Source organism: Mustelus asterias, chromosome 1 (assembly GCF_964213995.1).
Source record: "Mustelus asterias chromosome 1, sMusAst1.hap1.1, whole genome shotgun sequence".
Classification (NCBI taxonomy): Eukaryota; Metazoa; Chordata; class Chondrichthyes; order Carcharhiniformes; family Triakidae; genus Mustelus; species Mustelus asterias.
In genome coordinates, this window is record NC_135801.1 from 158,108,174 (window position 1) to 158,134,415 (window position 26,242).

At 44.9% G+C, this 26,242-nt stretch overlaps 1 protein-coding gene across 2 annotated transcripts in view; it reads left to right on the forward strand.

The window, feature by feature from the left end:
* Window positions 1-26,242, forward strand: part of pdzd2 (PDZ domain containing 2) — a 486,622-nt gene that overhangs the window by 316,704 nt on the left and 143,676 nt on the right. For both annotated transcript variants that reach the window (XM_078221651.1, XM_078221659.1), the window contains one exon: window positions 11,537-11,679. In XM_078221651.1, coding sequence (XP_078077777.1) covers window positions 11,537-11,679 — 143 coding nt within the window. The remainder of the gene's footprint in view (window positions 1-11,536; window positions 11,680-26,242) is intronic.

Consider the following 26,242-nt stretch of genomic DNA (forward strand, 5'->3'; position numbering starts at 1 on the left):
GAGAGCCGCTGGAAGTTCTGAACTTACTTCTTCAGAAACTGAAGCACCTGAAACAGACCTTTGCCGAGCAGGTCTGTTTCGTGCCAAATCTCGATGCGCGAATGCGGTGGTAAAGGGGGAAATGCTGGTAAAGTTGGGCAGGCAGCCCATTAATTCAATTTAAATGCATGCAACTGCATTTAAATCGCCGTTGCGCCCGTTTCGGGCGTGAATCGGATCGCGGCCATTTTCAGGCCTTGGTAAAGTGGGCATCTGCGCGGGCGTGGATCGCGTTAATGGCCTCAGCCCGACTTTACCAAGTTTTTGCGGTTATAGACCGCAATGGTAAAATCGGGCCCGGTGTGTCTGAATTCCTTCCTTTTCTCAATGAGTTTCTGCCAGGCTTTGACCATAGTAAAGTAACTTATGATTATATGGGATATCTGGCACAGAAAGAGTCCATATGGTCCAACCAGTCCATGCCGATGTTCATGCTCCACTCAAGCCTATTCTCCTCTAAGTTTATTATCATAACCCTCTATTCCCTTCCATCTCATATGCTTGTTTAGATTTCCCTAAAATGCATCTATGCATCTATACTAGGGGAGGCAGTGGCGTGGTGGTATTGTCATTTGATCAGAGACCCAAGGCAATGCTCTGGGGACCCAGGTTCGAATCCCACCATGCCAGATGGTGGAATTTGAATCTGGAATTAAAAGTCTAATGATGACCATGGAACCATTGTCAATTGTTGTAAAAACCCATCTGGTTCACTAATCTCTTTTAGGACAGGAAATCTGCCATCCTTACCCAGTCTGGCCTACGTGTGATTCCAGAGCCACAGTGATGTGATTGACTCTTTACTACCCTCTGAAATGGCATGGCAAGCCACTCAGTTCAAGGGCAATTAAGGATGGGGAATAAATGCTTGCCTAGCCAGCGACGCCCACATCCCATGAATGAATTAAAACAGTATTTATCTCAATCAGTCCCTGTGCTAGTGAGTTCCATATTTTCAACGTTCTTTGGGTGAAGACCTTTCTTCTGAATTTCTTATTGGATTTGGGAGGCATGCATTGGCGTGAGTTTTCATGGAGCCTGTAAGAGACCATGGAGGAGGGTTTGGTGAGGGTGAGGACTGGAGGGCCTGAAACCTTAGAATACAATTGGGAAAAGTACAGAGAACCAAAATGGCCTTCTAGCCTGCCTCAGCACTCAGCTTTTGAAGTTGATTGGCCCAACTCCCTGTCTCTCCAGAGCAAAAATTGTGATTTTCGGGGGTCATTTTTCTGAGGTGGGTCTGGGAAATTTCCCAACTTGAGGTACGCACCTTGGGAGAGAAAATGCAGTCTTATGATTATTGTGTCTCAGCTTGGGCATCAGCTGGGAGTTTCAGTGGTGGTCATCTGTACAAGCGAAGATTTACAAAGCTTTTTCCCAGGGTGGAAGAGTCAATTACTAGGGGTCATAGCTTTAAGGTGCAAAGGGCAAGGTTTAAAGGAGATGTACGAGGCAAGTTTTTTACACAGAGGGTGGTGGGCACCTGGAACTCGCTGCAGGGGGAGGTAGTGGAAGCAGATACGATAGTGACGTTTAAGGCGCATCTTGACAAGTACATGAATAGGATGGGAATGGAGGGATATGGTCCCCGGAAGGGGCAAGGGTTTTAGTTCAGTCGGGCAGCATGGTCAGTGCAGGCTTGGAGGGCCGAAGGGCCTGTTCTTGTGCTGTAATTTTCTTTGTTCCTTGTTCAGACTTTCATCCTGGAAAATAAACCAGGAATGTGGGCGAAGGCCAGTATAAATCAACCATTTATACTACCACATCAGCAACTCACGCTGGGAACAGAATCGAACAACTTGTCATATTCGGCTGGTTCTGGGTGAAAGCCTGGGGGATTCTTAAGTTTACTGCAAGGGGAAAGTGAATTTGTGCAGACAAATGACAGTCATCAGAATGGAAGGAGGGCAGGAGAGTTAACTGAAATTCAAGACTTGATAAGTAAATAGGTGTAATTTGAGAATCTGGATTTGTGTTAAGGAATTTTCCTCCCTCATCCATCTTACAAGCTTCCAGTTAAAGGTTGTGTTTCTTTGACAGCATGCCCTATAGCTGTATTTGAGCTCAGTGATCCTGGGTGAGGGAGTGGGCAGGACTGCAGAAGGAAGGGGAGGGAGAATGATTCAAATAGCCTCCGCACACCTTCTGTATCTGGTGACCTGCCAGCAAATTGTTAGTATGTGAATGTGGGTAAGAACATACCTTGGCTGTAATGTCCTCCACTGTCAAATCCACTGTAGCTTTTGGCAGTCTGACAGTTTAAAAGAGGCCAATTGGATAATGGGTTAGAGGTCAGCTAGCAGCAATGAAGTGAGCAAGTGTAATAGCTGTAGAAATGAGAAAGGGCTCAAACAGCGGAAGTTAAATCCTGGAAGATGTAGAATCTAGAATCATTTACTTTTAATTTTCAGCCTTTGAAGGCTGTCTTATACTGTATGATTATCCACAGGGATCCAAGACATATTTACCTAATATAACAAGGGAAAATTAACTGAATACAAAATGCTAAGCAGCTCAGATGTGCTTTCCATATGCTGATGGACTAAAAATAAATGGCTCCTGCAGATAAAATTTTAATTCTGTGCCTTATGAAGTCTCGCTGCATGATTAATTCATTTGTATCGATGCCAAATAGCCTGGAGTCAGGAAATGAATGGTTAAGATGACTCCTGTGTGGTTGTTAAATATAATGGTATAAGCTAGAGGCTTATCTCCTCTGATGTTCAGAGGGGAGCTGAGAAACATGTGGCTTTGTATATCAAATCAAGGAAGTTCACTTACTTTGATGTTTGCCCTCTCCGATATTTCGAACGTGATTATTGGGTTTCACCTCTTCAGGGTGGAGTTCCAGTGACAAGGCTGGGAAAGGATTCCTGCTCCCCATCCGGATCTGTTCTCCCCATCCGGATCTGTTCCCACCCCGACGCAGGGCTCAGGGTTCATCTCAGGTTTCCCTCACTGGGATGCCATCAGGTGGAAGAATACAAGGATGCAAATTCATGTGCTGAGGCCAGGACAGTGCTTTAAGTTTATTTATTAGTGTCACAAGTAAGCTTACATTAACACTGCAATGAAGTTACTGTGAAAATCACCTAGTCGCCACGCTCTGGCGTCTGTTTGGGTACACTGAGGGAGAACTTAGCATGACCAATGCACCTAACAGGCATGTATTTTGGACTGTGGGAGGAAACTGGAGCAGCCGGAGGAAACCCACGCAGACACGGGGAGAACGTGCAAACTCCACACAGTCAGTGACCCAAGCAGGGGATCGAACCCGGGTCCCTGGCGCTGTGAGGCAGCAGTGCTAACCACTGTGCTTTAGCATCAGAAAGGAGCATTGAGAGAACATAAAGGGGAAACCCCTCCCTCCGAATATGGTATTGTGGCTCCTATTGAAGGCCGAAGGCCTCACTGAACACCAAGGACCACAGCATTAGAGTCAGAAGATGCAGAAACTGGGCCCTTTTTCTCCACTGGGCTAAAATGGGCAGTCACCACGTTTCCCAAAGTCTACCAACTTCCGTGTGGTAGCAGCAATAAATAAGAACACAGGGCATATAGGAGGGAAGTAGATCTCAGTCCCTGCTGCCACATGCACTCGATGAGAAAATGAGTGACCCGCAAATGAAAGAACGGGAGACGGCCATTAAACCTTTTTTGTTTCTCAGTCCCACCCACCCAGCTTCAATAGTCTTCCCTGATAATTTATTCTAGCAGTCTCTATGCCTCTTGAATGAAAATGTCTTAATGATTTCCCATGTTTATTTTTTGCAAGTATCCCCTGACGTTGTTCAACAAAGTGAACAATTTATTTGGAACAACTTGGTTAATTCCCTCTATAATCTTGAACTTGTAGCTGCTTTTAATATATTTTCATTAGTATTTGCTGCGACATCATTTGTCTGTTGTCTTGTATTCAGTGGGGAAGAAAGACGAACAAAATGACTGCAAGCAATTTTCCCTTTTCATCTAGTAAGCAAAATTAGAACACGTGGGATTGGGGGGTGATATACTGTCGTGGACTGAGGATTGATTAACGGCAGAAAACAAAAAGTAGGGATAAACAGGTAATTCTCAGGATGGCAGGCAGTGACTAAAGATCAGTGCTGAGGCTCCAGCTATTCACAATCTGTATCATTAATTTGGATGTAGCAGACAAATGTAACATTTCCAAGTTTGCTGATAGCACAAAACTAGGTGGTATTGTGAGTTGTGAAGAGGATGCTCAAAGGCTTCAAGAAGATTTAGACAGGTTATGTGGGTGGGCAAAAACAAGGCAGATGGAATACACTGTGGGAAAATGTGAAGCTACCCACTTTGGTACGAAAAACAGAAATGCAGAGTATTTCTCATATGGGAGAAATTGGGATGTGTTAACATCCAAAGGGACCTGGGTGGCCTTGTTCACAAATCACTGAAAGCTAACATGCAGGTGCAACAAAAAATTGGTAAATGGTAAGTTAACCTTTGTTACAAGAGGGTTTGAATACAGGAGTAAAGAAATGTTGCTGCAGTTGTGTAAAGCCTTGGTGAGATCGTACCTGGAGTATTGAGTAGTTTCAGTTTCCTTACCTAAGGAAGGATATACTTGCCATAGAGGGAGTGAAACCAAGGTTCACCAGACTGATTCCTGGAATGGCGAGATTGACTAATCAGGAGAAATTGGGGAGACTGGGTCTATATTCTCTAAAGCTTAGAAGAATGAGAGGTGACTTCATTGAGACATTGAGACTTGATTGAGAGGTGACTTCATTGAGACAAGGATGTTTCCCCTGACTGGAGGGCACAGAACAAAGGGACGCCATCTCAGAATAAGGGATAGGCCATTTAAGATTGAGATGACGAGGAATTTCTTCACTCGGATGGTGGTTTATCTTTGGCATCATCTACCCCAGAGGGCAGTAGATGCTCATTCATTGAATATGTTCAAGATGGAGAAGGATGGATTTATAGTTATTGAAGATATTAAGGGATATGGGGATAATGCAGGTAAATGGGCTTAAGGTAGAAGATTTGTCTTGATCTAGTTAAATGGTAGAGTCGGCTTGAGGGGCTGAATGGCCGACTCGCATTTCCTTTGTTCCTGAAACTATTTCTATAGTAGATGCGTCTAATGTCCATTCAATGCTAGTTAATGACGACCATGTTCCTGTGATCTAAGGATGGACGTTCCAGCTGGCTGGTCAGTTCTTCCTAGTCTGGAAGGGGCATGTAGAGGTGAGTAATTTAGTTGGGGGCTGTTTTAACGAATCCTCATTATTTTGAGACGTGATACTTTCCAGCTGACGTAAGAAGTGCTGTCATCTACAACGTACAAAAATCTCATCCCTGTTATGCTATGAGATTTACATTTAAATTGGTTTCCAGGTGATTTCATGTTATCTAAGTCAGGATTGTGCTGTGCACTTGGCTAAAGGAAGTTTTATGCAGAAACCAGTTCTTTGGGTAAAACAGTTTCTCTTATTCCTGCACCTCTTTTGTGCAAGTTCATTTTTTTATTTTTTGAGGGGAGTCTGTTTGGCTGGTTAGGTACAGAACTTTGATGGCAAAACAAACTCAGTGAAATATTGTCTACAAATTTACTAGGAAGGGCATTGCAATTGGCACATCAACAGGATACAAGTTATTTGGGGGCAGTTCTGCCAAAAAAATTCTAAGTGTCGAATTCACGTAAAAACTGGAGTAAATCACACTGTTTTTTTCAGGGGGAGTCTCAAAATGAATCTCCCACACTCTGTGCACTGCAGAGTGCCTCAGCACTCTGAGGGCAGGATCTATTTTACAGTGGCCCTACACTGCTGGCCTCCTGATCGCTGGCCAGCCCCGCAACCCCCGCACTGCTGGTCCTCCAACTCTCCCACTGGTCCCCAAACATGCCCGGCCAGCCTCAACCACCACCTCCACCCACCCACTTCCCCCCCCACCTCCCACTCCACTGGCAGCATCGAAACCACCGTTCCTGCAACCCTGACCCCACCCAGAAGGCTGACCCGCCCTCCCTCCCACCCCGATGGCCAGCCCCAATCACTGGCCTCCTTCCCTCTGTCACTGATCCAAAGTGCAGAGTGGCAGTGGGACCACCCACCCCCACTGATCTCTCCCTTCAGAGGGCTGCCTCCATCAGGCCCCCCCCCCCCCCCCCCCCCCGTGGCACTGCTCGATGCCCAAGATGTCCTCTGGGCATTGGCACTTTGCCGCTTAGGAACTGCCAAGGTGGCAGTGCCCAGGGGGCACCACCCGGTGTCCTACCCTCTGGGGGGCCTTGATGGCTCCTCTTCACTCCAGTGGTGTTGGGCCACCAGCTCCCCACAAGTGGGGAGCGAGACTACACCCCTCTGGAGTGAACCATTTCTGGTGGTGGCAGGGGATTTGCAGTCCTGGGCCCACTATTAATATTTAAATGCTATGGAAATGATCATTTAAATAATTTATCCAGCTCCGCGCCGATTTCTGGTATGGAACTGGAAATCTGGCTGCTGGAGACTTGCGGAGGCTGGGGCATCCAGCTGAAAGCCCACAAAATGGCCTCCGCTTGAGTCTCCCAGCCCACCGCGCTACAAAAGCAGCGCAGTGGGCTGAGAGAATCACCCCCTTTGTCTTTTGCTGTTGTTCAGGCTGGGCTGACATGTGGCAAGTAGGATTCACACCACACAAGTATCAGGCAATGACCATCTCCAACAAGAGGGAATCTAAACATCATGCCTTGATATTCAATGCCATTACCATCACTGAATTCCCTACATCCTGGAAATTCCCATTGACCGGAAACTGAACAGGGCTAGCTGTATAAACTCTGTGGCTATAAGGGCCAGAGGCTAGGAATCCTGCAGTGAATAACTCACCTTTTGACTCCCCAAAGCTTGTCCATCATCTACAAGGCTCAAGTCAGAGTGTAATGAAATACTCTACCTTTGCTTCAAGAGGCTCAATCCCATGCAGGACAAAGCAGCCCACTTGATTGGCATCCTTTCCACAAACATTCACTCCCTCCACCACCGAACAGTGGTAGCAGTGTGTACAATCTGCAAGATGTACTGCAGAAACTCACCAAGATTCCTTCGACAGCACCTTCCAAACCCACGACTACTGCCATCTAGAAGGACAAAGGCAGCAGATACCTGGGAACACCACCACCTGGAGATTCCCCTGCAAATCAAACACCATCCTGACTTGTAAAAATATCGCCGTTCCTTCACTGTTGTTGGGCCAAAATCCTGGAACTGCCTGCCCAGCAGTACTATGGATGTACCTACTCCTCAGGTACTGCAGCGGATCAAAAAGGCAGCGCCCCACCACCTTCTCAAGGGCATTTAGGGATGGACAATAAATGCTGGTCTAGCCAGTGACGCCCACATCCCGCAAAATGAATTTTTAAAAATTATAACAAGATCCCCGTTCACTGGTAGGTTTCTGGAAGAGTTGGTTTCTCAAACTAGGAGTTGCTTTTATTCCAAAAGAGAGGGAGGGAGCAGCCTGCAACCTGTTTCCCCTGCTGAAGACTCTCTTGACACTACCTGTATAACTTGCAATCTCTAGTATCAGCCAGTGGCTGGCAGTCTTGGTTGAAATAGTTCATGATGTGGAGATGCCGGCGTTGGACTGGGGTAAGCACAGTAAGAAGTCTCACAACACCAGATTAAAGTCCAACAGGTTTATTTGGTAGCAAATACCATAAGCTTTCGGAGCACTGCTCCTTCGTCAGATGGAGTGGATATCCACTCCATCTGACAAAGGAGCAGTGCTCCGAAAGCTTATGGTATTTGCTACCAAATAAACCTGTTGGACTTTAACCTGGTGTTGTGAGACTTCTTACTGAAATAGTTCACCCATTGTGTACTCCCAAAGGATTGTGGGTGTGTCTGTCTGTAGTAGCCATTATTGCAATATCCAATACTTTGTATTTTAAATCTCTCTTCCTTAGACAGTTATGAGTTTTGATGGGAGTCTGGACTATAGGAAATGTCTTGTTACGCTCCCCTTGAGGGATATTTGTTGGTTTCTCACCTTCACCTGGTATTGTGGTCTTGCATATTAAGCAGTTTGCTCTGCCTCAGTTCAAACTGCAAAATTTCCAGTCAGTTAAAAAATTAATCATCATATTTTCAAAAATAAAGGGGCATGGCCTTGTAACAATATCCCTTTACATGGCTGTTGTTAAGAGATATTGTAGCACTGGAAAAGTACGCCTCTCTTCATTGTAAAAGTTCAATTCCAGGGTGGGGACGGAGGAGGGGCTCAATGGTTATGGGGAAGAGGATTGTGATGACTGGGGAGGGGAAAAGATGTTAAAGAGTGCAGATAAAATGTTGCTACCACGGTAGCTGGTTGCGACAATGCAGAGTCCCCTGGTGGAGATCTCAAGAGTTGGGTCTTTGGGCAACACTGGGGACACGGGTTTGAATCCCGCCACAACAGATGGTGGAATTTGAATTCAATTAAGAATCTACTGATGACCATGAAACCATTGTCGGAAAAACCCATCTTGTTCACCAATGTCCTTTAGGGAAGGAAATCTGCTATCCTTACCCAGTCCAGCCTACATGTGACACCAGAGCCACAGCAATGGGTTGACTCTCAACTGCCCTCCAAGGGCAACTAGGGATGGGCAATAAATGCTGGCCAGCCAGCAACGCCCATATCCCACAAATGAATAAAAAAAATACATTAGATATGATTGAAGTGCAAGTGAATTATATTTACAAAAGTTTGATATTTGTGACATTCAATAGTGCACCACTGCCTCCACTTGTTAATTCAGAACTTTTGTTTTTCTCTCCCTCCGTGCTCTTCTCAACATCTGCAGCAGGGATGGAGGCAGCCTGGTGACCATTTGGCCTTGTTGCCTTAGATGACCCTTGGTGGCTGTCCTCTGGAGATTTAGCCCATCATCTTTCATATAATTATCATTTTGCTGTATTTTCCCACCCTTTATAATAACCACTGAGGCATTTTAAAAATGCAAAGTTTACATTGATGCTTCTCAATGCAAATGATACTTTTACACTGTGTCATTTTAATTCTTTTTGTGGAGAGAATTCTCCCACATCCTTAGGTACTCCATATTTACAGGGGTTATTCACAAATCGGAAATTCTAGTTTGCAATTAAAATTCCAGATTATAACATCTCTTCAATTAGATGAAAGTTTCTTTTCTCAATAGGATAGAAGATGTTGTTTTAATGTTGCAACCCTTGGAATGTTTTGCTTGAAAATTGAGCAGTTATAATCCTTCTTTTAAATAGTCTATGAAATGTTACTGTCCCACCCGCCACAGGAATCGGAGCGGGCGAGGGGCGGACAATGGAAAGGTCCGTTGACCTCGGGTGGGATTTTATGGTTTCAGGATGAGCGAGGCTGTATAATCCCGCCCAAAGTCTTGACTACTAACATTTTATATCATAAGTTTCCCTTGAGCACTTTCTCTTAAGACTATTTATTTATGTATCATCAGAACTCTGTGTGGTATTCTTGACAGAACTAAGTTCAAATATGCTTGTTCTGGCAGGATTTTGTTATTATCTACAGTAGCTAACTGAATGTTGCAACAGACTTCATCTGCCTGAGATCAGCCACCAAAGCACATACCAAGGTGCTAATGGGGCAGGCGATAAATGCTGAGCTGTAATAGATATGTAGGAGAGAGAATTAAACTAAATTAGGGGCGGCACAGTGGCACAATGATTAACATTGCTGCCTCACACTGCCAGGGACCTGGGTTCGATTCCCAGCTTGGGTCACTGACTGTGTGGAGTTTGCACATTCTTCCTGTGTCTGCGTGGGTTTCCTCCAGGTGGTCCAGTTTCCTCCGACAGTCCAAAGATGTGCTGGTTAGGTGCATTGACCATGCTAAATTCTCCCTCAGTGTACCTGAACAGGCGCCAGAGTGTGGCGACTAGGGATTTTCACAGTAACCTCATTACTATGTGAATGTAAGCTACTTGTGACTAATACACTTTACTTTAACTTTAAAGGTATCGTTGAAAGGATAGGTTTTTCGGCAGGTTTATAGAGGAAGAGAGGAAAATAGTGAACACAGAAAGTTCCAGTGGGAGAACTGGCCTCATTGCTTTATTGGCTCAAGAAGGCCGGTAGCTTCTTTCGTCATAAGTGCCACCACATTGTAAGCTAAGTTAAAGTCAATTACGTAGACTCTGTTCTCCGATTAAGAATCTGGCTGCAATGAGTTTCACTTGTCTGCGCTCAGATCTATCATACATATCAAACAAAGCCAATCAGAAAATCTACTTCTTTCTAAATTTGATGTCAACATTAATATATAATGTGAATAAATAGTCTTCTGCAACTGGCAACTAAACTAAATTAGTAGCTTATTACTGGTAGAAGTCTGTCTTTCCCCTGTTTTCAGTACTGTCTCTGTCTCTGTCCTGTGTGTTACTGCACCATAGTTTTACTCACCTATTATTTGATATGTTGGCTTTATGATTCACAAGGGCGGCACGGTGGCACAGTGATTAGCATTGCAGCCTCACAGCACCAGGGGCCCAGGTTCGATTCCCGGCTTAGGTCACTGTCCATGCGGCGTCTGCACGTTCTCCCCGTGTCTGCATCGGTTTCCTCCAGGTGCTCCAGTTTCCTCGCACTGTCTGAAAGACGTACTGGTTAGGTGCATTGGCCATGCTAAATTCTCCCTCTGTGTACCCGAACAGACACTTGAGTGTGGTGACTAGGGGATTTTCACAGTCACTTCATTGCAGCGTTGATCTAAGCCTACTTGTGACAATAATATATAAGCTTTAAAAGGAAATATTCAGTGAGGCAGTGAGCTAGGACCATATACCTGAAAATAAACAATATGCACAATGTCTTGGTGCAGCCTTCCATCTTGTAAGACAATGATTTGTTTGTGGTCAGCTGTACGTTAAGCATCGCCTGGTGTGGCTCAGAAGCCTGCACGGCAGGCTCTACCGCATTTGCTGGGCAGGCACGCGATTCATTGGCCTCTGTTTTCTATGGGCCCTCTTCTCAGCCAGCCTGAGCTTTTCGTTCTGCTTGTATCTTCCAATCCCTTCCAAAGAGCCATCCTCCAGAGGTCGCAGCAATCAGTGACTATCTGTCAGTTTTCAGTGTAAATGTCCGCCATCATCATATCTCCTTTGACCTGGACGACATATGATGGGCAGGAGAAAACAGTTTCCACTCTTGCTTCCTCAGACGTATCCTCAGAATGTCTTGGCAGAACAAGATCACCAACCTGGAGCATGCTAATTCCATCAGCGTACACTCGTTGCTATGCCAACGATGTCTGCGTTGGTTCTTCCATGTTCATCGGATAGATGACAGTACTAACGCTTGCAGTATGGTGATCGGGCCACTGGCTGACAACACTCTGTGTGTCCATACCTCTGCCATAAGGTCAGGGGAGATATGAAGATGGTGGTCTTTAATACTGGTGTGCAATATATTCTTTCTTTAAAAGAAGCATTGCGGTGGATATTTATTCATTGTGGACACTTTTATCTGCTTTTGCCCCCTCCAGCGGGAAGGTTGCCAAATCTGGAAGATGCACATGGTGAAGGGTTCAGACGGACTTGGTATTCAGATTACAGGAGGTCGAGGATCCAAACGTTCACCCCATGGCATCATTGTGACGTACGTTGAAGAAGGAGGAGCAGCGCAAAGGTAAGCGACAAACCTGGACAGTAGCAAATATATCACCATGTTTCACAAAATCAACACCGTCCAGCATTATTTAGTAGGCTATTCATTTAAAAACATGCAAGAAGTAGTTGTAATTTAAGGGAAATAGAAACTAGAGCTAACTACGTATTCTTAATACAGCTCCAGCTTGGTTAAATAACTTTGACTCGATTCTGGGCAGAAGTTTAGCAGCCCCTGGGTGCCGGGCCAGGTGCAGTAAATAGCGGGAGTCGTGTTGGGATAACTCTGCCGCTGGACTATTTTACCAGTGAGGGGACCGGAGATGGGAGTGGCTTCCAGGTCAAAAGAGGTGGGCAGATGAATCAGAACCAAAAACCCTATTGGGGTTCATTTTACAGAGCCACTGGCATTTTGTCGAGAGCACAGAGAACTCTCCTTGGGTGTGGAGGTCACCAATGTAATGGAAGAGGCCTCGCTGTGGTAGCCTGGGGAATTATCAAAGCAGGAGACTCAATGGCTTCAAGCCCAGGATGGGGTGCAATGCCTCATCTTGTCAGCTTGGATCTTGTTTGTCTCTCTCAAGGGGATGTTGAATTGGATTCAATTGGATTCAATTTGGTTTTTGGATCAAGCAAGGAATGGATTTGCCCGGTCCACTTTGAGCATTGACTTTGTAACTTTAAGGATGGAGTAAATAAATTACACGAGGAGCTGAATGACCTTTTCTCAGACTGAATCATATTGCTTATGTCCATCAGATTAACCAATACTTTGAAATATGGACAATGTCAGGTCATTGTTGGCAGGAATTCTAGCTAGAAAATCCAGACATGTTGTACCCATTTATGATCATTAAAATAAAATAGATCGAGATTTGATTTTTAAAAATTGCTAAATAATTAAAAGTCTGCAATACATCACATGCTTTTTAGCACAATCATGATATATCATGAACAGTAAAGGAATTAAGGGTTATGGTGAGCGGGCGGGTAAGTGGAGCTGAGTCCATGATAAGATCAGCCATAATCTTATTGAATGGCGGGGGAGGCTCGAGGGGCCAGATGGCCTATTCCTGATCCCAGTTCTTATGTTCTTATGTTCATATAAGACTGTTGATTTGTTCCATTGTCATCTCCATCATTGAGAAAACAGGCACTTGCGATTGTTACTTGCATTATTCAGGTTATCGGGACTCACAACAGTTGGATATAAACAACAATTTAGGTCAGGAAAGATAACCTCTGCAGCCCCCTGCAATCTCCTCAGAAGGGATTTTCCCATCAACCCTTGGCCCCCTGAATTCTGAATGCTTTTTTAAAACTTACCAGTCTGAGCTATTAGTGCATTCCTCAGCAATGACCACCTCTCCCGGTGACACTGCTGAGGCTTCAGCACTGTTAGCTCTCTGGTTGGGCTGGCAGCCTCGGGAGGGAAGCCTGCCTACCATTCTGAATTGGATGGCGGGCCTACAGGTTTGGATTTGGAGACACTCCGTGGTAGTGTTGTTGAGCCAGTCCCGCTGCAGCCAAACGTGGGCTCAGAACCTGCTTTTCACCTGAATGTCGGAATCCCACTGCCCCTGATAAATTTCAGTCAAGCTCTGTTCCAGAAATGAACAGAATTTGTTCAGTGCTTGATAGTCCAAGATTGAAAGAAAGAAAATGTTTGCAATTTTTCCAATTGTAGGATAGTCTAAAGTCCTTCACAACCAAAGAGGCAGAATTGAAGTGTAGTCGCTGCTGTTATGGTAGAAATGTGGCAGCTTATTTGTGGTAGCAAAACTTAACATGAATTTAAGACAAAGTAGATATAGTACTTGGGGCTAAAGGGATCAGGGGGATATTGGTGTATAGGGGGAATCAAGATATTGAATTGGATGATCAACTATGATCATAATGAATGACAGAGCAGGCTCAAAGTGCCGAATGGCTTACTCCTGTTCCTATTTTCTATCTTTCTATGAATGTTAAACTAAGGATGTCACGTTTCAATTTGTGGAGATGCCGGCGTTGGACTGGGGTAAACACAGTAAGAAGTTTAACAACACCAGGTTAAAGTCCAACAGGTTTATTTGGTACCAAATAAACCTGTTGGACTTTAACCTGGTGTTGTTAAACTTCTTACTACGTTTCAATTTAACAGGGCACGTGTGCTATTTTGATCTCTTTATTTAAGATAGGGTATCAATGTATTGGCGATTGTTCAGAAGAAGTTTACTAGATTGATACACAGAATGAGTGGGTTATCCTTTGAGAAAGGGTTGGACAGGCTGGGCTTGTTTCCACTGGTGTTTAGGAGAGTGAGGGATGTCTTGATGCAATTTTCTAAGATCCTGAATAGGCTTGCCATAATGAACATGGAAAGGCTGTTTCCTCTTGTGAGTGAGTCCTGAACTAGGGGGCACGGTTTGAAAATTAGGCGTTACCCTTTTAGGACAGAGATGAGGAGAATTATTTTCCTGGCTAAGGGTTGTGTGACTTTGGAGCTCTGCCTTAGAGGGTGGTGGAGGCAGAGTCATTGAATATTTTGAAGGTGGAGGTTGATAGATTCTTGCTAGGTAAGGGAATTAAAGATTATCAGAGTTGATGGGAATATAGAACTCGAAACGCAAACAGATCAACATGGATCTTATTGAATGGCAGAGCAGGCTGGAGGGGCCAAATGGCCTATTCCTATCCTATTTTGTATATTCGTATGTAAAAATTGCAATGAGATAAATAAGAAGGTGATCTGTTTTAAGTTTAAGTTTATTTATTAGTGTCACAAGTAGGCTTACATTAACATTGCAATTAAGTTACTGTGAAAATCCCCAAGTCGCCACACTCCAGTGCCTGTTCGGGTACACTGAGGGAGAATTTAGCATGGCCAATCCATCTAACCAGCACGTCTTTAGGACATTGAGAGGAAACCAGAGCACCCGGGGGAAACCCGCGCAGACACGGGGAGAACGTGCAAACTCCACACAGACAGTGACCCAAGCCAGGAATCGAACTTGGGTTCCTGGAGCAGTGAGGCAGCAGTGTTAACCACTGTGCCACCATGCTGCTCAAAGTGATGTTAGTTGAGGGATAAATGTTGTCCAGGTCACTTTAATAGTGTTACTGAACCTTTATGTCTACCAGTTTAACTTCTCATCTCAAAGATGACGCCTCTGATAGTTCAGTACCTCTTCGTACTGTGAAGGAGTGTGAGCCTGGATTATGTGATAATTCTGCTTTGTATCTTTTCCCATTTGGGTTTGCAGCCAGCTGTGGTTTAGACTTTTTTCTCAGCTCTTGGAGCTAAACAACAGATTACTTGAATTGCTTGTAGTTGTTAAATGAAATCCAGAAAGGCAAGCTGCTCTTCAGTTCAAACAGGAAATCAATTAACAAGCTTGCACTGACCTCTGTGCAGTGCTTGTCCTTTTCTTGGCTATAAAACAAACAGCAACATGGAAGTTTTAATTAAAAGTGTAACTCACTGTTTTCTGAGATGCAAGCATCCAATTAGTGAGGTGAAACAGGAGCACATCCAGAGGAAATCACTTTTGGAGGCCGACAATGAATATCACTGGATCCAGAATGTTGGCATTTTTAATTCTGCGGCCAAACGTGTGGTTTTCGTGATATGCATCACACCCCTCAGTTTAGATTAACCCATAGTCTTAATGTCTCCCCATGTCGCTGCTGGCACCTCTGTGATCTACGGTTATCAATTGCTTCTGGTTTGATACAAAGTCTTAAATTCGAGTTTATAGGCGGTGGCATAGTGGTATTGTCGCTGGACTAGTAATCCAGAGATCCAGGGCAAAATCTGGGGACCCGGGTTTGAATCCCACCATGGCAGATGGTGAAATTTGAATTAATCTACTGATGGACCATGAAACCATTGTCGATTGTCCTAAAAACCCATCTGGTTCACTAATGTCCTTTAGGGAAGGAGATTTGGCCTACATTTGACTCCAGAGCCACAGCAATGTGGCTGACTTTTAAATGCTCTCAAGGGTAGGCAATAAACGTTGGCCCAGCCAGTGATGCCCACATCCTATGAATGAATAAGAACAATCCAGTCTTGTCAGTTGTATGCTCTGATAACCTGAATCATGGTAATAACAGCACACATCAATTAATTAAGACCATAAGACATTGAGCAGAATTAGGCCACTCAGCCCATGGAATCTGCTCCAGCATTCAATCACGGCTGATTTTTTTCTCATCCCCATTCTCCTGCCTTTTCCCCATAACCCCTGATCCCCTTACCAATCAAGAACCTATCTGTCTCTGTCTAAAGACACTTAATTACCTGGCCTCCATAGCTTTTTGCGGCAAAGAGTTCCACAGATTCACCACTCTCTGGCTGAAGAAATTCCTCTTCATCTCTGTTTTAAACGTTCGTCCATTTAGCCTGAGGTTGTGTCCTCTGGTTCTAGTTTTTCCTACTAATGGAAACATCCTCTCCACTCCCACTCTATCCAGGCCTCGCAGTATCCTGTAAGTTTCAATAAGATTCCCCCCTCATCCTTCTAAACTCCCAACGAGTACAGACCCAGAGTCCTCAACAGTTCCTCATACGACAAGCTCCTCATTCCAGGGATCATTCTTGTGAACCTCCTCTGGACCCTTTCCAAGGCCAGCACATCCTTCCTTAGATATGGGGTCCAAAACTGCTCACAATACTCCAAATGGGGTCTGACCAGAGTCTTATACAGCCTCAGAAGTACATCCCTGCTCTTGTATTCCAGTCCTCTCGACATGAATGCTAACATTGCATTTGCCTTTCTAACTGCCGACTGAACCTGCGCGTTAATCTTAAGAGAATCTTGAACAATGACTCCCAAGTCCCTTTGTGTTTCTGATTTCCTAAGCATTTCCCCATTTAGAAAATGCTCTATGCCTCCATCCCTGCTTCCAAAGTGCATAACCTCACACTTTTCCACATTGTATTCCATCTGCCACTTCTTTGCCCGCTCTCCTAACCTGTCCAAGTCCTTCTGCAGCCCCCCTGTTTCTTCAATACTACCTGTCCCTCTACATATCTTTGTATCATCTGCAAACTTAGCAACAGTGTCTTCAGTTCCTTCCTCCAAATCGTTGATGTATATTGTGAAAGAGAGATTAACTTCATTAGCTATATACCATGACTATTCTGGAAGGCGTGATGTATTGCAGATACTTAATTATTTAGCAATTCTTTTGAAACAAATCTCAATCTATTTTGTTTTAATGGTCATAAATGAAACATTTCTAGATTTTCCAGATAGAATTTCTGCCAGCAGTGACCGGGTGTTGTCTATATTTCAAAGTATTGATTCATTTGATGCACAAAAGAAATAGGACTCAGTCTGAGAAAAAGTCATCAACCCCTCTGCTTCACCTAGAAAAAGCTACCGTACGAAAATCCCCAACGTAAATCTTAGTCATTCAAATAAAGAGTAGTTCATTTTGTGTTTATCAGCCCTTTATTTCTCACTGAGCATTACAGATAGTGAAAGTGCATCTACGTCACCAGTCTTAGCAAGTGGAAGAGCTGTATTAAAATTATAATTGTTTAATTTAGCTGTAGATCATTGAGTTATCCCAGGAATCAGTCAGGTTTGTATATTTAATATGGGGGGGTGGTCTCCTTATTGGGGTAGGTGGATTCGCCCATCCCTTTATTTATGTCCCGCCCTCAACCAGTTTCCTGCAATAGGGTTCAGTGCCAATATAGAGTGGGATTGTGGTGGGATTCCCACTGTCAGGAGGGAACCGGAAAGTGCATGTGAGAACGAGCCGGGGTTACAGCAGCAGAAGAGGTGGCGAGAGCAGAGACGCTCTCATAGGTTAGACAGAGAACACCAGCTGAAGGCTTCAGCTGAGAATGAAACCTCCAGCAGCTCAGCCGCTGACGCTGAATGGAAGGAGAAGAGGCTGCTCTCGGGTCCTGGTCCTCCATTGGAGGAACCTCCGTCCTTGACCACTGCTTTGGGACCTATCACCATCTTCCACATGTGGCCCCAGAAACTAGAGTGGCAAGAATGAAAATTCTCTTGCAACCTCGGCACTGTGGCCTCTCCTGACATTTGCATGCAACAGATGGGGAAGGAGCATCCAGTGTTGGTTCTGGTCAGGAGGCAACGATAGACCTTCCCACCCAAATTTTCATATATATGGTGCTGAGGGAAATACCCACCATATATCTCTCAGCAAGGGTGAACCCAGAGTGTCTGGAAGTGGTTTCACTCGATTGAAGACTTTGGTAGAGAATGATGAATTGATGCACCATCCCTCCTTATTTGAAAGCCAGAGATTTGACAGTGGGGGTAATTGTACCTCCAATTACACAGTGGTCGGGACTGCTGCCTCACAGCGCCAGGGACCTGGGTTCAATTCCAGCCTTGGGTTACTGTCTGTGTTTGCACATTCTCCCCGTGTCTGCGAAGGTTTCCTCCCACACTCCAAAGCTGTGCAGGTGAGTTGGATTGGCCATGGTAAATGCACGAGATTACAGGGATAGGTGGAGGGGAGGGCCTGGGTGGGATGCTCTTTCAGAGAGTCAATACAGAAGCGATGGGCCGAATGGTCTCTTACTGGGGCACTGTATGGATTCTATGGTTCTAAGAGATTACCCACAGAGACTAATCACACAACCTGTGGCAGCATTGCCCCTCCCCATCTGATTACAAAGCCCTAAATGAACCCTTATATTTTAAAACAATGTGCAAAATCAGAATATGCAATAGATGGCATTGGGTTACCTGGCAACTACCATAAAGAGTACTTGTGGAGTAGGGTAGGTGAGATGCTGTAATGTTGTCCATAACATTTCACTTAAAGCAGAACATGTTCCAAAGTGAAGCTGAAGGATTTGAATGATCGAGATCTGAGTTTTTAGTGAATGAAGTTAAAGCATCCAGATTTGGGTGTGTCAGGATGGTGAATACAATTCAATGTTCATTACAGACAGTGCAGTCACTGCTAGTACAGGGTAAAGACAGTAAGAGTTTTAACAACACCAGGTTAAAGTCCAACAGGTTTATTTGGTAGCAAATACCATTAGCTTTCGGAACGCTGCTCCTTCGTCAGATGGAGTGGAAATGTGCTCTCAAACAGGGCACAGAGACACAAAATCAAGTTACAGAATACTGATTAGAATGCGAATCTCTACAGCCAACCAGGTCTTAAAGATACAGACAATGTGAGTGGAGGGAGCATTAAGCACAGGTTAAAGAGATGTGTATTGTCTCCAGACAGGACAGCCAGTGAGATTCTGCAAGTCCAGGAGGCAAGCTGTGGGGATTACTGATAGTGTGACATAAACCCAACATCCCAGTTTAGGCCGTCCTCATGTGGAACTTGGCTATCAGTTTCTGCTCAGCGACTCTGCGCTGTCGTGTGTCGCGAAGGCCGCCTTGGAGAACGCTTACCTGAAGATCAGAGGCTGAATGTCCGTGACCGCTGAAGTGCTCCCCCACAGGAGCACTTGTGGGGAGGGCCTGGGTGGGATGCTCCCCCTGTGGGGGAGCACTTCAGCGGTCACGGACATACGGGTTTATGTGGGTTATGTCACACTATCAGTAACCCCCACAGCTTGCCTCCTGGACTTGCAGGCTATCCTGTCTGGAGACAATACACATCTCTTTAACCTGTGCTTAATGCTCCCTCCACTCACATTGTCTGTATCTTTAAGACCTGGTTGGCTGTAGAGATTCTCATTCTAATCAGTATTCTGTAACTTGATTTTGTGTCTCTCTGCCCTGTTTGAGAGCAGATTTCCACTCCATCTGACGAAGGAGCAGCGCTCCAAAAGCTAATGGTATTTGCTACCAAATAAACCTGTTGGACTTTAACCTGGTGTTGTTAAAACTCTTACTGTCTTTACCCCAGTCCAACGCCGGCATCTCCACATCATGCACAGGGTAAAGAGGCAGAGCCTCAACACAAAAACACACATCTCAGATATAACTTGAAGTTAGTGTCCATAATAAATCTGTACGACTCACAGAAGAATATCTCTGAGGTTGTGCCGATTATTGGGGTAAATTAACACGTTTCATCCGTCATTTCAATGGGGGAGAATCCACGAAATCACTAACCTTTACATCCATGTTCCTGACCATTATTTCCAGTCTCTGAAGCTCCACAGCAGGGGAGAAAAATCTTAAAATCTATCCACATCTTTCGTTTTCAATGGGAAATTAAATATTTCATTTCAAACATCTCTGTGCCTTTCATGTGAGGGAACTGAAGGGTTAAATTAAATGCTTTTTCCCTTTGTGTCCCTACGTTCTGAGAATTCTACCGCGTGAATAGAGAGGTGCGAAACCGCACAATTCAGTCAGGGCTATCGACAGGGGACTGGTTGGACAATTCCAGTTGGCATCCAGGTTCCCGCAGATGGTAAGGATCAGTTTACCATCCTGGAGATGTCCTTCTGATGGCAGGCTGGGAACCAGCTCTCCAGGAGAGGGGCTCAGTGCCCTCGGTGCCGGGGGCTCAGTGCTCCATGCCAGGGGGGCTGGCGCTCTATGCCAGGGGCTCAGTGCTCTCCAGACAGGTGACCAAGGGGCCCTCCCTGCCTGTCTGGGGCGGAGGAGCTTGCCATCGCCACCTCACCGCGGCTGCACATCTTTTACGTTTAAGATATTAAAAAGTTAAAGAGAGGGCACCTTAATGTTGAAACAACACTCTGTCTCTCTCTTCCTTTCTCTCTATTGCAGCCTGCTTTCGCCTTTCATGCTGGAAGGTCTTTGACTGTGCAAACCTACCTGTCATCCTTAATCCGCCACCTCCCCCCCCCACCCCACCCCCACCACCCTCAACATTAATTGGCCGTTCCCATGAAAATCACAGTGAGTGACTGTTTTCCCCAGGGGCAAGTTCAGGCCCCAGAAAGAATCCTGACCTCTGTCTCCTGCCCCAGAGGGTAAATCCTATTCATAATACCTCCCGTGCAACCTTCATCAAGCTTCTCTGTTACATAAAAGAAGTCAATAAAACTGTTCAGACATGGCTTGTCTTTAACATCTGGCTGTCTCTTATTAACCCATGCCTTTCCAAGTGAGATTTAAAGTTGTCCTTCAGTAGCTTTCCCAACACTGATGATAGTCTGGCTGTTCAGGTGATGTGGAGACGCCGGCGTTGGACTGGAGTAAACACAGTAAGGAGTCTAACAACACCAGGTTAAAGTCCAACAGGTTTATTTGGTAGCAAACGCCACTAGCTTTCGGAGCGCTGCTCCTTCGTCAGGTGAGTGGGAGATCTGCTCATAAACAGCAAACAGGGCATATAAAGACACAAACTCAATTTACAGAATAATGATGCGAGTCTTTACAGCTAATCAAGTCTTAAAGGTAGAGACAATGTGAGTGGAGAGAGCATTAAGCACAGGTTAAAGAGATGTGTATTGTCTCCAGACAGGACAGCCAGTGAGATTCTGCAAGTCCAGGAGGCAAGCTGTGGGGGTTACTGATAATGTGACATAAATCCAACATCCCGGTTTAGGCCGTCCTCATGTGTGCGGTACTTGGCTATCAGTCTCTGTTCAGCGACTCCACGCTGTCGTGTGTCGTGAAGGCCACCTTGGAGAACGCTTACCCAAATATCAGAGGCCAAATGCCCGTGACCGCTGAAGTGCTCCCCAACAGGAAGAGAACAGTCTTGCCTGGTGATTGTCGAGCGGTGTTCATTCATCCGTTGTCGTAGCTTCTGCATAGTTTCCCCAATGTACCATGCCTCGGAACATCCTTTCCTGCAGCGTATCAGGTAGACAACGTTGGCTGAGTTGCAAGTGTAGGTACCGTGTACCTGGTGGATGGTGTTCTCGCGTGAGATGATGGCATCCGGGTTGATGATCCAGCACGTCTTGCAGCGGTTGCTGTGGCAGGGTTGTGTGGTATCGTGGTCACTGTTCTCCTGAAGGCTGGGTAGTTTGCTGCGGATAATAGTCTGTTTGAGGTTGTGCAGTTGTTTGAAGGCAAGAAGTGGAGGTGTGGGGATGGCCTTGGCAAGATGTTCGAGTTCATCAATGACATGTTGAAGGCTCTGGAGGAGATGTCGTAGCTTCTCCGCTCCGGGGAAGTACTGGATGACGAAGGGTACTCTGTCCACCGTGTCCCGTGTTTGTCTTCTGAGGAGGTCGGTGCAGTTTTTCGCTGTGGCGCGTCGGAACTGTCGATCAATGCGTCGAGCGCCATATCCTGTTCTTATGAGGGCATCTTTCAGCGTCTGGAGGTGTCTGTTGCGATCCTCCTCATCTGAGCAGATCCTGTGTATACGGAGGGCTTGTCCATAGGGGATGGCTTTTTTAACGTGTTTAGGGTGGAAGCTGGAGAAGTGGAGCATTGTGAGGTTATCCGTGGGCTTGCGGTACAGTGAGGTGCTGAGGTGACCTTCCTTAATGGAGATGCATGTGTCCAAGAATTCAACCGATTCCGGAGAGTAGTCCATCGTGAGTCTGATGGTGGGATGGAACTTGTTGATGTCATCATATAGTTGTTTCAGTGATTGTTCACCATGAGTCCAAAGGAAGAAAATGTCATCGATGTATCTAGTGTATAGCATCGGTTGAAGGTCCTGTGCGGTGAAGAGGTCTTGTTCGAACCTGTGCATGAAGATGTTGGCATATTGAGGTGCGAATTTGGTCCCCATGGCTGTTCCGTGTGTCTGGATGAAGAACTGGTTGTTGAAGGTGAAGACATTGTGGTCCAGGATGAAGCGGATGAGTTGTAAAATTGCATCTGGAAACTGGCAGTTGTCGGCGTGTTCAGTAGTCACCATGTTTACACCCTTTCTTGAACAGAGGTGTAACATTTGCAATCCTCTAGTCCTCTGACACCACGTCCAGACCCAAGGAGGACTAAACAATTGTGTTGAGAGCTATTTCCATCCTTCCTTCCCTCAGAAACCAGGGAAACATTCTATCTGGGCTGGCTGACTTGTTTATTCCAAGAGTTATGGTTCACAGCACTTCAGAGGTGGTGTGAACCATAACCTCTATGAGAGAAGCTTTAGAAAGATAAAGATAAATGTCCTCATGTCCACCATGCCAAGGCATACCCCCCATAAAAACCCCAGTGGCCTCTCATGTACCCCATGCCAGTTTATGCACCGCAAACAATCCTTATGGCCCCTCATGCCCTCCATGCCAAGCTATGCAACTTCAATGACCATTCAACCACTATAAATGTAAAGAACCGATAAAGCCTATAGTGATAGCCAGGTGTGTAAATAAATGCTTTTGCAAAAGTTATTAATTGATAATCATAGAAACCCTACAGTACAGAAAGAGGCCATTCAGCCCATCGAGTCTGCACCGACCACAATCCCACCCAGACCCTACCCCCATATCCCTACATATTTTACCCACTGATCCCTCTAACCTACGCATCTCAGGACACTAAGGGGCAATTTTAGCATGGCCAATCAACCTAACCCGCACATCTTTGGACTGTGGGAGGAAACTGAAGCACCCGGAGGAAACCCACGCAGACACGAGGAGAATGTGCAAACTCCACACAGACAGTGACCCAAGCTGGGAATCGAACCCAGGTCCCTGGAGCTGTGAAGCAGCAGTGCTAACCACTGTGCCACCGTGCCGCCCACTTTCCACTTTCTGAAAAAAGAACTACTTTTTACGGTAAAAGTGGCAAACATCCAAGCCCTTTTGAGTATCAGTATTGCAAGTATTTGAAACCTCTTTGTTTTGTGTAAACAAACATTGTGAAATTGCCAGTGTAACACAGCGAGCCAGAGCTGTCAATGAAGCAATGCTTTCTCTGGGGTTGAGGTGTTTGACAGGCACATGGATTTCTGGGCCTCATTGTGCATTCCTGGCTGAGAGTTTACACACTTATCAATGTATTAAAACAGCTGAGCCCCAGGGAGAACATTATTTGATTGAGGATTCTGATCTCTGAGTTTGATTTCATAATTTTTATTTAAACAAGATGAAGAGGTTTCAAGTGCTTGCAGTTTCTACCACTGGTAATTTAAAGAGTCTGGATGATTGACACATTTATTGACCTGTTGCAAAAAGGGGTTATTTTTAAGAAAGTGGAAAATTAATAATGAATGACATTTTTAAAGCTACTTTACTCATATTATTGTAATTGTAGGCTTCATTGGTTCTAAATGGTATGTAGAGGGTGAATGGGCATGGGTGTATTACAGGTTGGTATGAGGGGCTATAGGAGTTGGGGGAGTGCTTACCTCAGTATATAAAGGCATGAGGAGCTATCGGGGTTGGGTGGGATTTATTCTTTGGCATGGGGTCATGAGGGGCCATAGGTGTTGTTTGCGGGGACACAGTTTGTCAGGAGGGCAATAGGGAGTAGTTGGGGTATAAAGTGACATGAATGGGGCATAGGGAGTGTGTGGATGGTGAGGGGGTGTGAGATGTGATGGCTGGAGAGTCTTTCTGTTTTATATTATAAACTGGAATGAAGTGGGCCTGTTAAACAGGGAGTTTCTACAGCTGGCAGCTATATGACCATAAGACCATAATAGGAACAGGAGTAGGTTGTTCAGCCCCTCGAGCCTGCTCCACCATTCAAAAGGATCATGGCTGATCTGACATTCCTCACGCCCACTTTCCTGCCTTTTCCCTGTAACCTTTGATTCCCTTACTGATCAAAAATCTATCTCAGCCTTAAACATACACAAGGACTCTGCCCCCCACAGATTTCTGTGGCAAGGAGTTCCAAAGACTCTCAACCCTCTGAGGGAATAAATTGCTTCTCATCTCAGTATTAAATTGGTGCCCCTTTATTCTGAGACTATGCCCTCTGGTCCTAGTATATCTCATGAGGGGGAACATCCCTTTAGCATTTACCCTGTCAAGCCCCTTAAGAATTCTATATGCTTCAATGAGATCATCTCTCATTCTTCTAAATTCTAATGAGTAGAGTCCCAGTCTGTTTAACCTTTGCTCATAAAACAATCTGTCCATACCAGGGATCATCCTAGTGAACCTTCTCTGAACTGCCTCCAATGAAATAAAACCTTTCCTTAGGTAAAAGGACCTAAAACTTATCATAATTCTCCAGATGTGCTCTCATCAGTACCTTATACATTTGCAGCAAGACTTCCCTACTCTTATATTCCAACCCTTTTGAAAGAAGGGCCAATATTCCATTAGCCTCCTGATTACCTGCTGCATCTGTGCACTAGCTTTCTGTATTTCATGCACAAGTACCCCTAAGTCCCACCATGTTGCAGCTTTCTGCAGTTTTTCTCCTATTTAAATAATACTCTGTTTTTCTGTCCTCTCTTCCAAAATAGACAACTTTACATTTCCCACATTATACTCCATTTGCCAATATCACTGTTTGCATCCCTCTCCCAACTTGCCTTTCCACCTATTTTTGTGGCATTTGCAAATTTGGCTACATTACATTCGCTGCCTTCCTCCAAGTAATTAATATATATTGTGAACAGTTGCAGTCCCAGCACTAATCCCTGTGGAACTCCATTGGTTACAGGTTGCCAACTAGAAAGAAAACCCCTTATCTCCGCTCGCTGTTCCTTGCCAATTAGTCAATTCTCTATCCATGACAATACACTACCTCCAACACCATGGGCTCTTACCTTATGACTTGACCTTTTGTGAAGTACCTTGTTGAGCACCTTCTGGAAGTCCAAATTCAACATATATACTGGTTCCCCTCTATCCACTCTGGTTGGGACTTTCTCAAAAAACTCTAATAAATTAGTTAGACACAATTTCCCTTTCATGAAGCCATGTTGATTCTGCGTGATTGGAGTATGATTTTTCAACTGTGCTGCTATTATTTCCTGAATAATTGATTCTAACATTTTTGCAACAATCGATGTTAGGCTAATCTGCCTATCGTTATCCAATTTTTGCCTCCCTCCCTTTTTGACTAGGAGTGTCACATTGGCAGTTTTCCAATTTAAAAAAAAGTTTCCAACTTTAAAAAAAATTATCTGGTATTTCTCCAGAAGTCATGATGTGGAGATGCCGGTGTTGGACTGGGGTAAACACAGTAAGAAGTCTCACAACACCAGGTTAAAGTCCAACAGGTTTATTTGGTAGCAAAAGCCACAAGCTTTTGGAGCGCTTGTTGCTCCTTCGTCAGGTGAGTGGGAGTTCTGTTCACAAACAGGGCACATAAAGACACAAACTCAATTTACAAAATAATGGTTGGAATGCGAGTCTTTACAGGTAATCAAATCTTAAAGGTACAGACAATGTGAGTGGAGAGAGGGTTAAGCACAGGTTAAAGAGATGTGTATTGACATGTGTCACACTATCTGTAACCCCTATGACTTGCCTGGGCTTGCAAAATCTCACTAACTGTCCTGTCTGGTGACAATACGCATCTCTTTAACCTGTGCTTAACGCTCTCTCCACTCACATTGTCTGTACCTTTAAGACTTGATTACATGTAAAGACTCGCAGTCCAACCATTATTTTGTAAATTGAGTTTGTGTCTTTATATGCCCTGTTTGTGAACAGAACTCCCACTTACCTGACGAAGGAGCAGCGCTCCAAAAGCTAGTGGCTTTTGCTTCCAAATAAACCTGTTGGACTTTAACCTGGTGTTATGAGACTTCTTACTGTATTTCTCCAGAATCCATGGATTTTTGGAAAATTACAACCA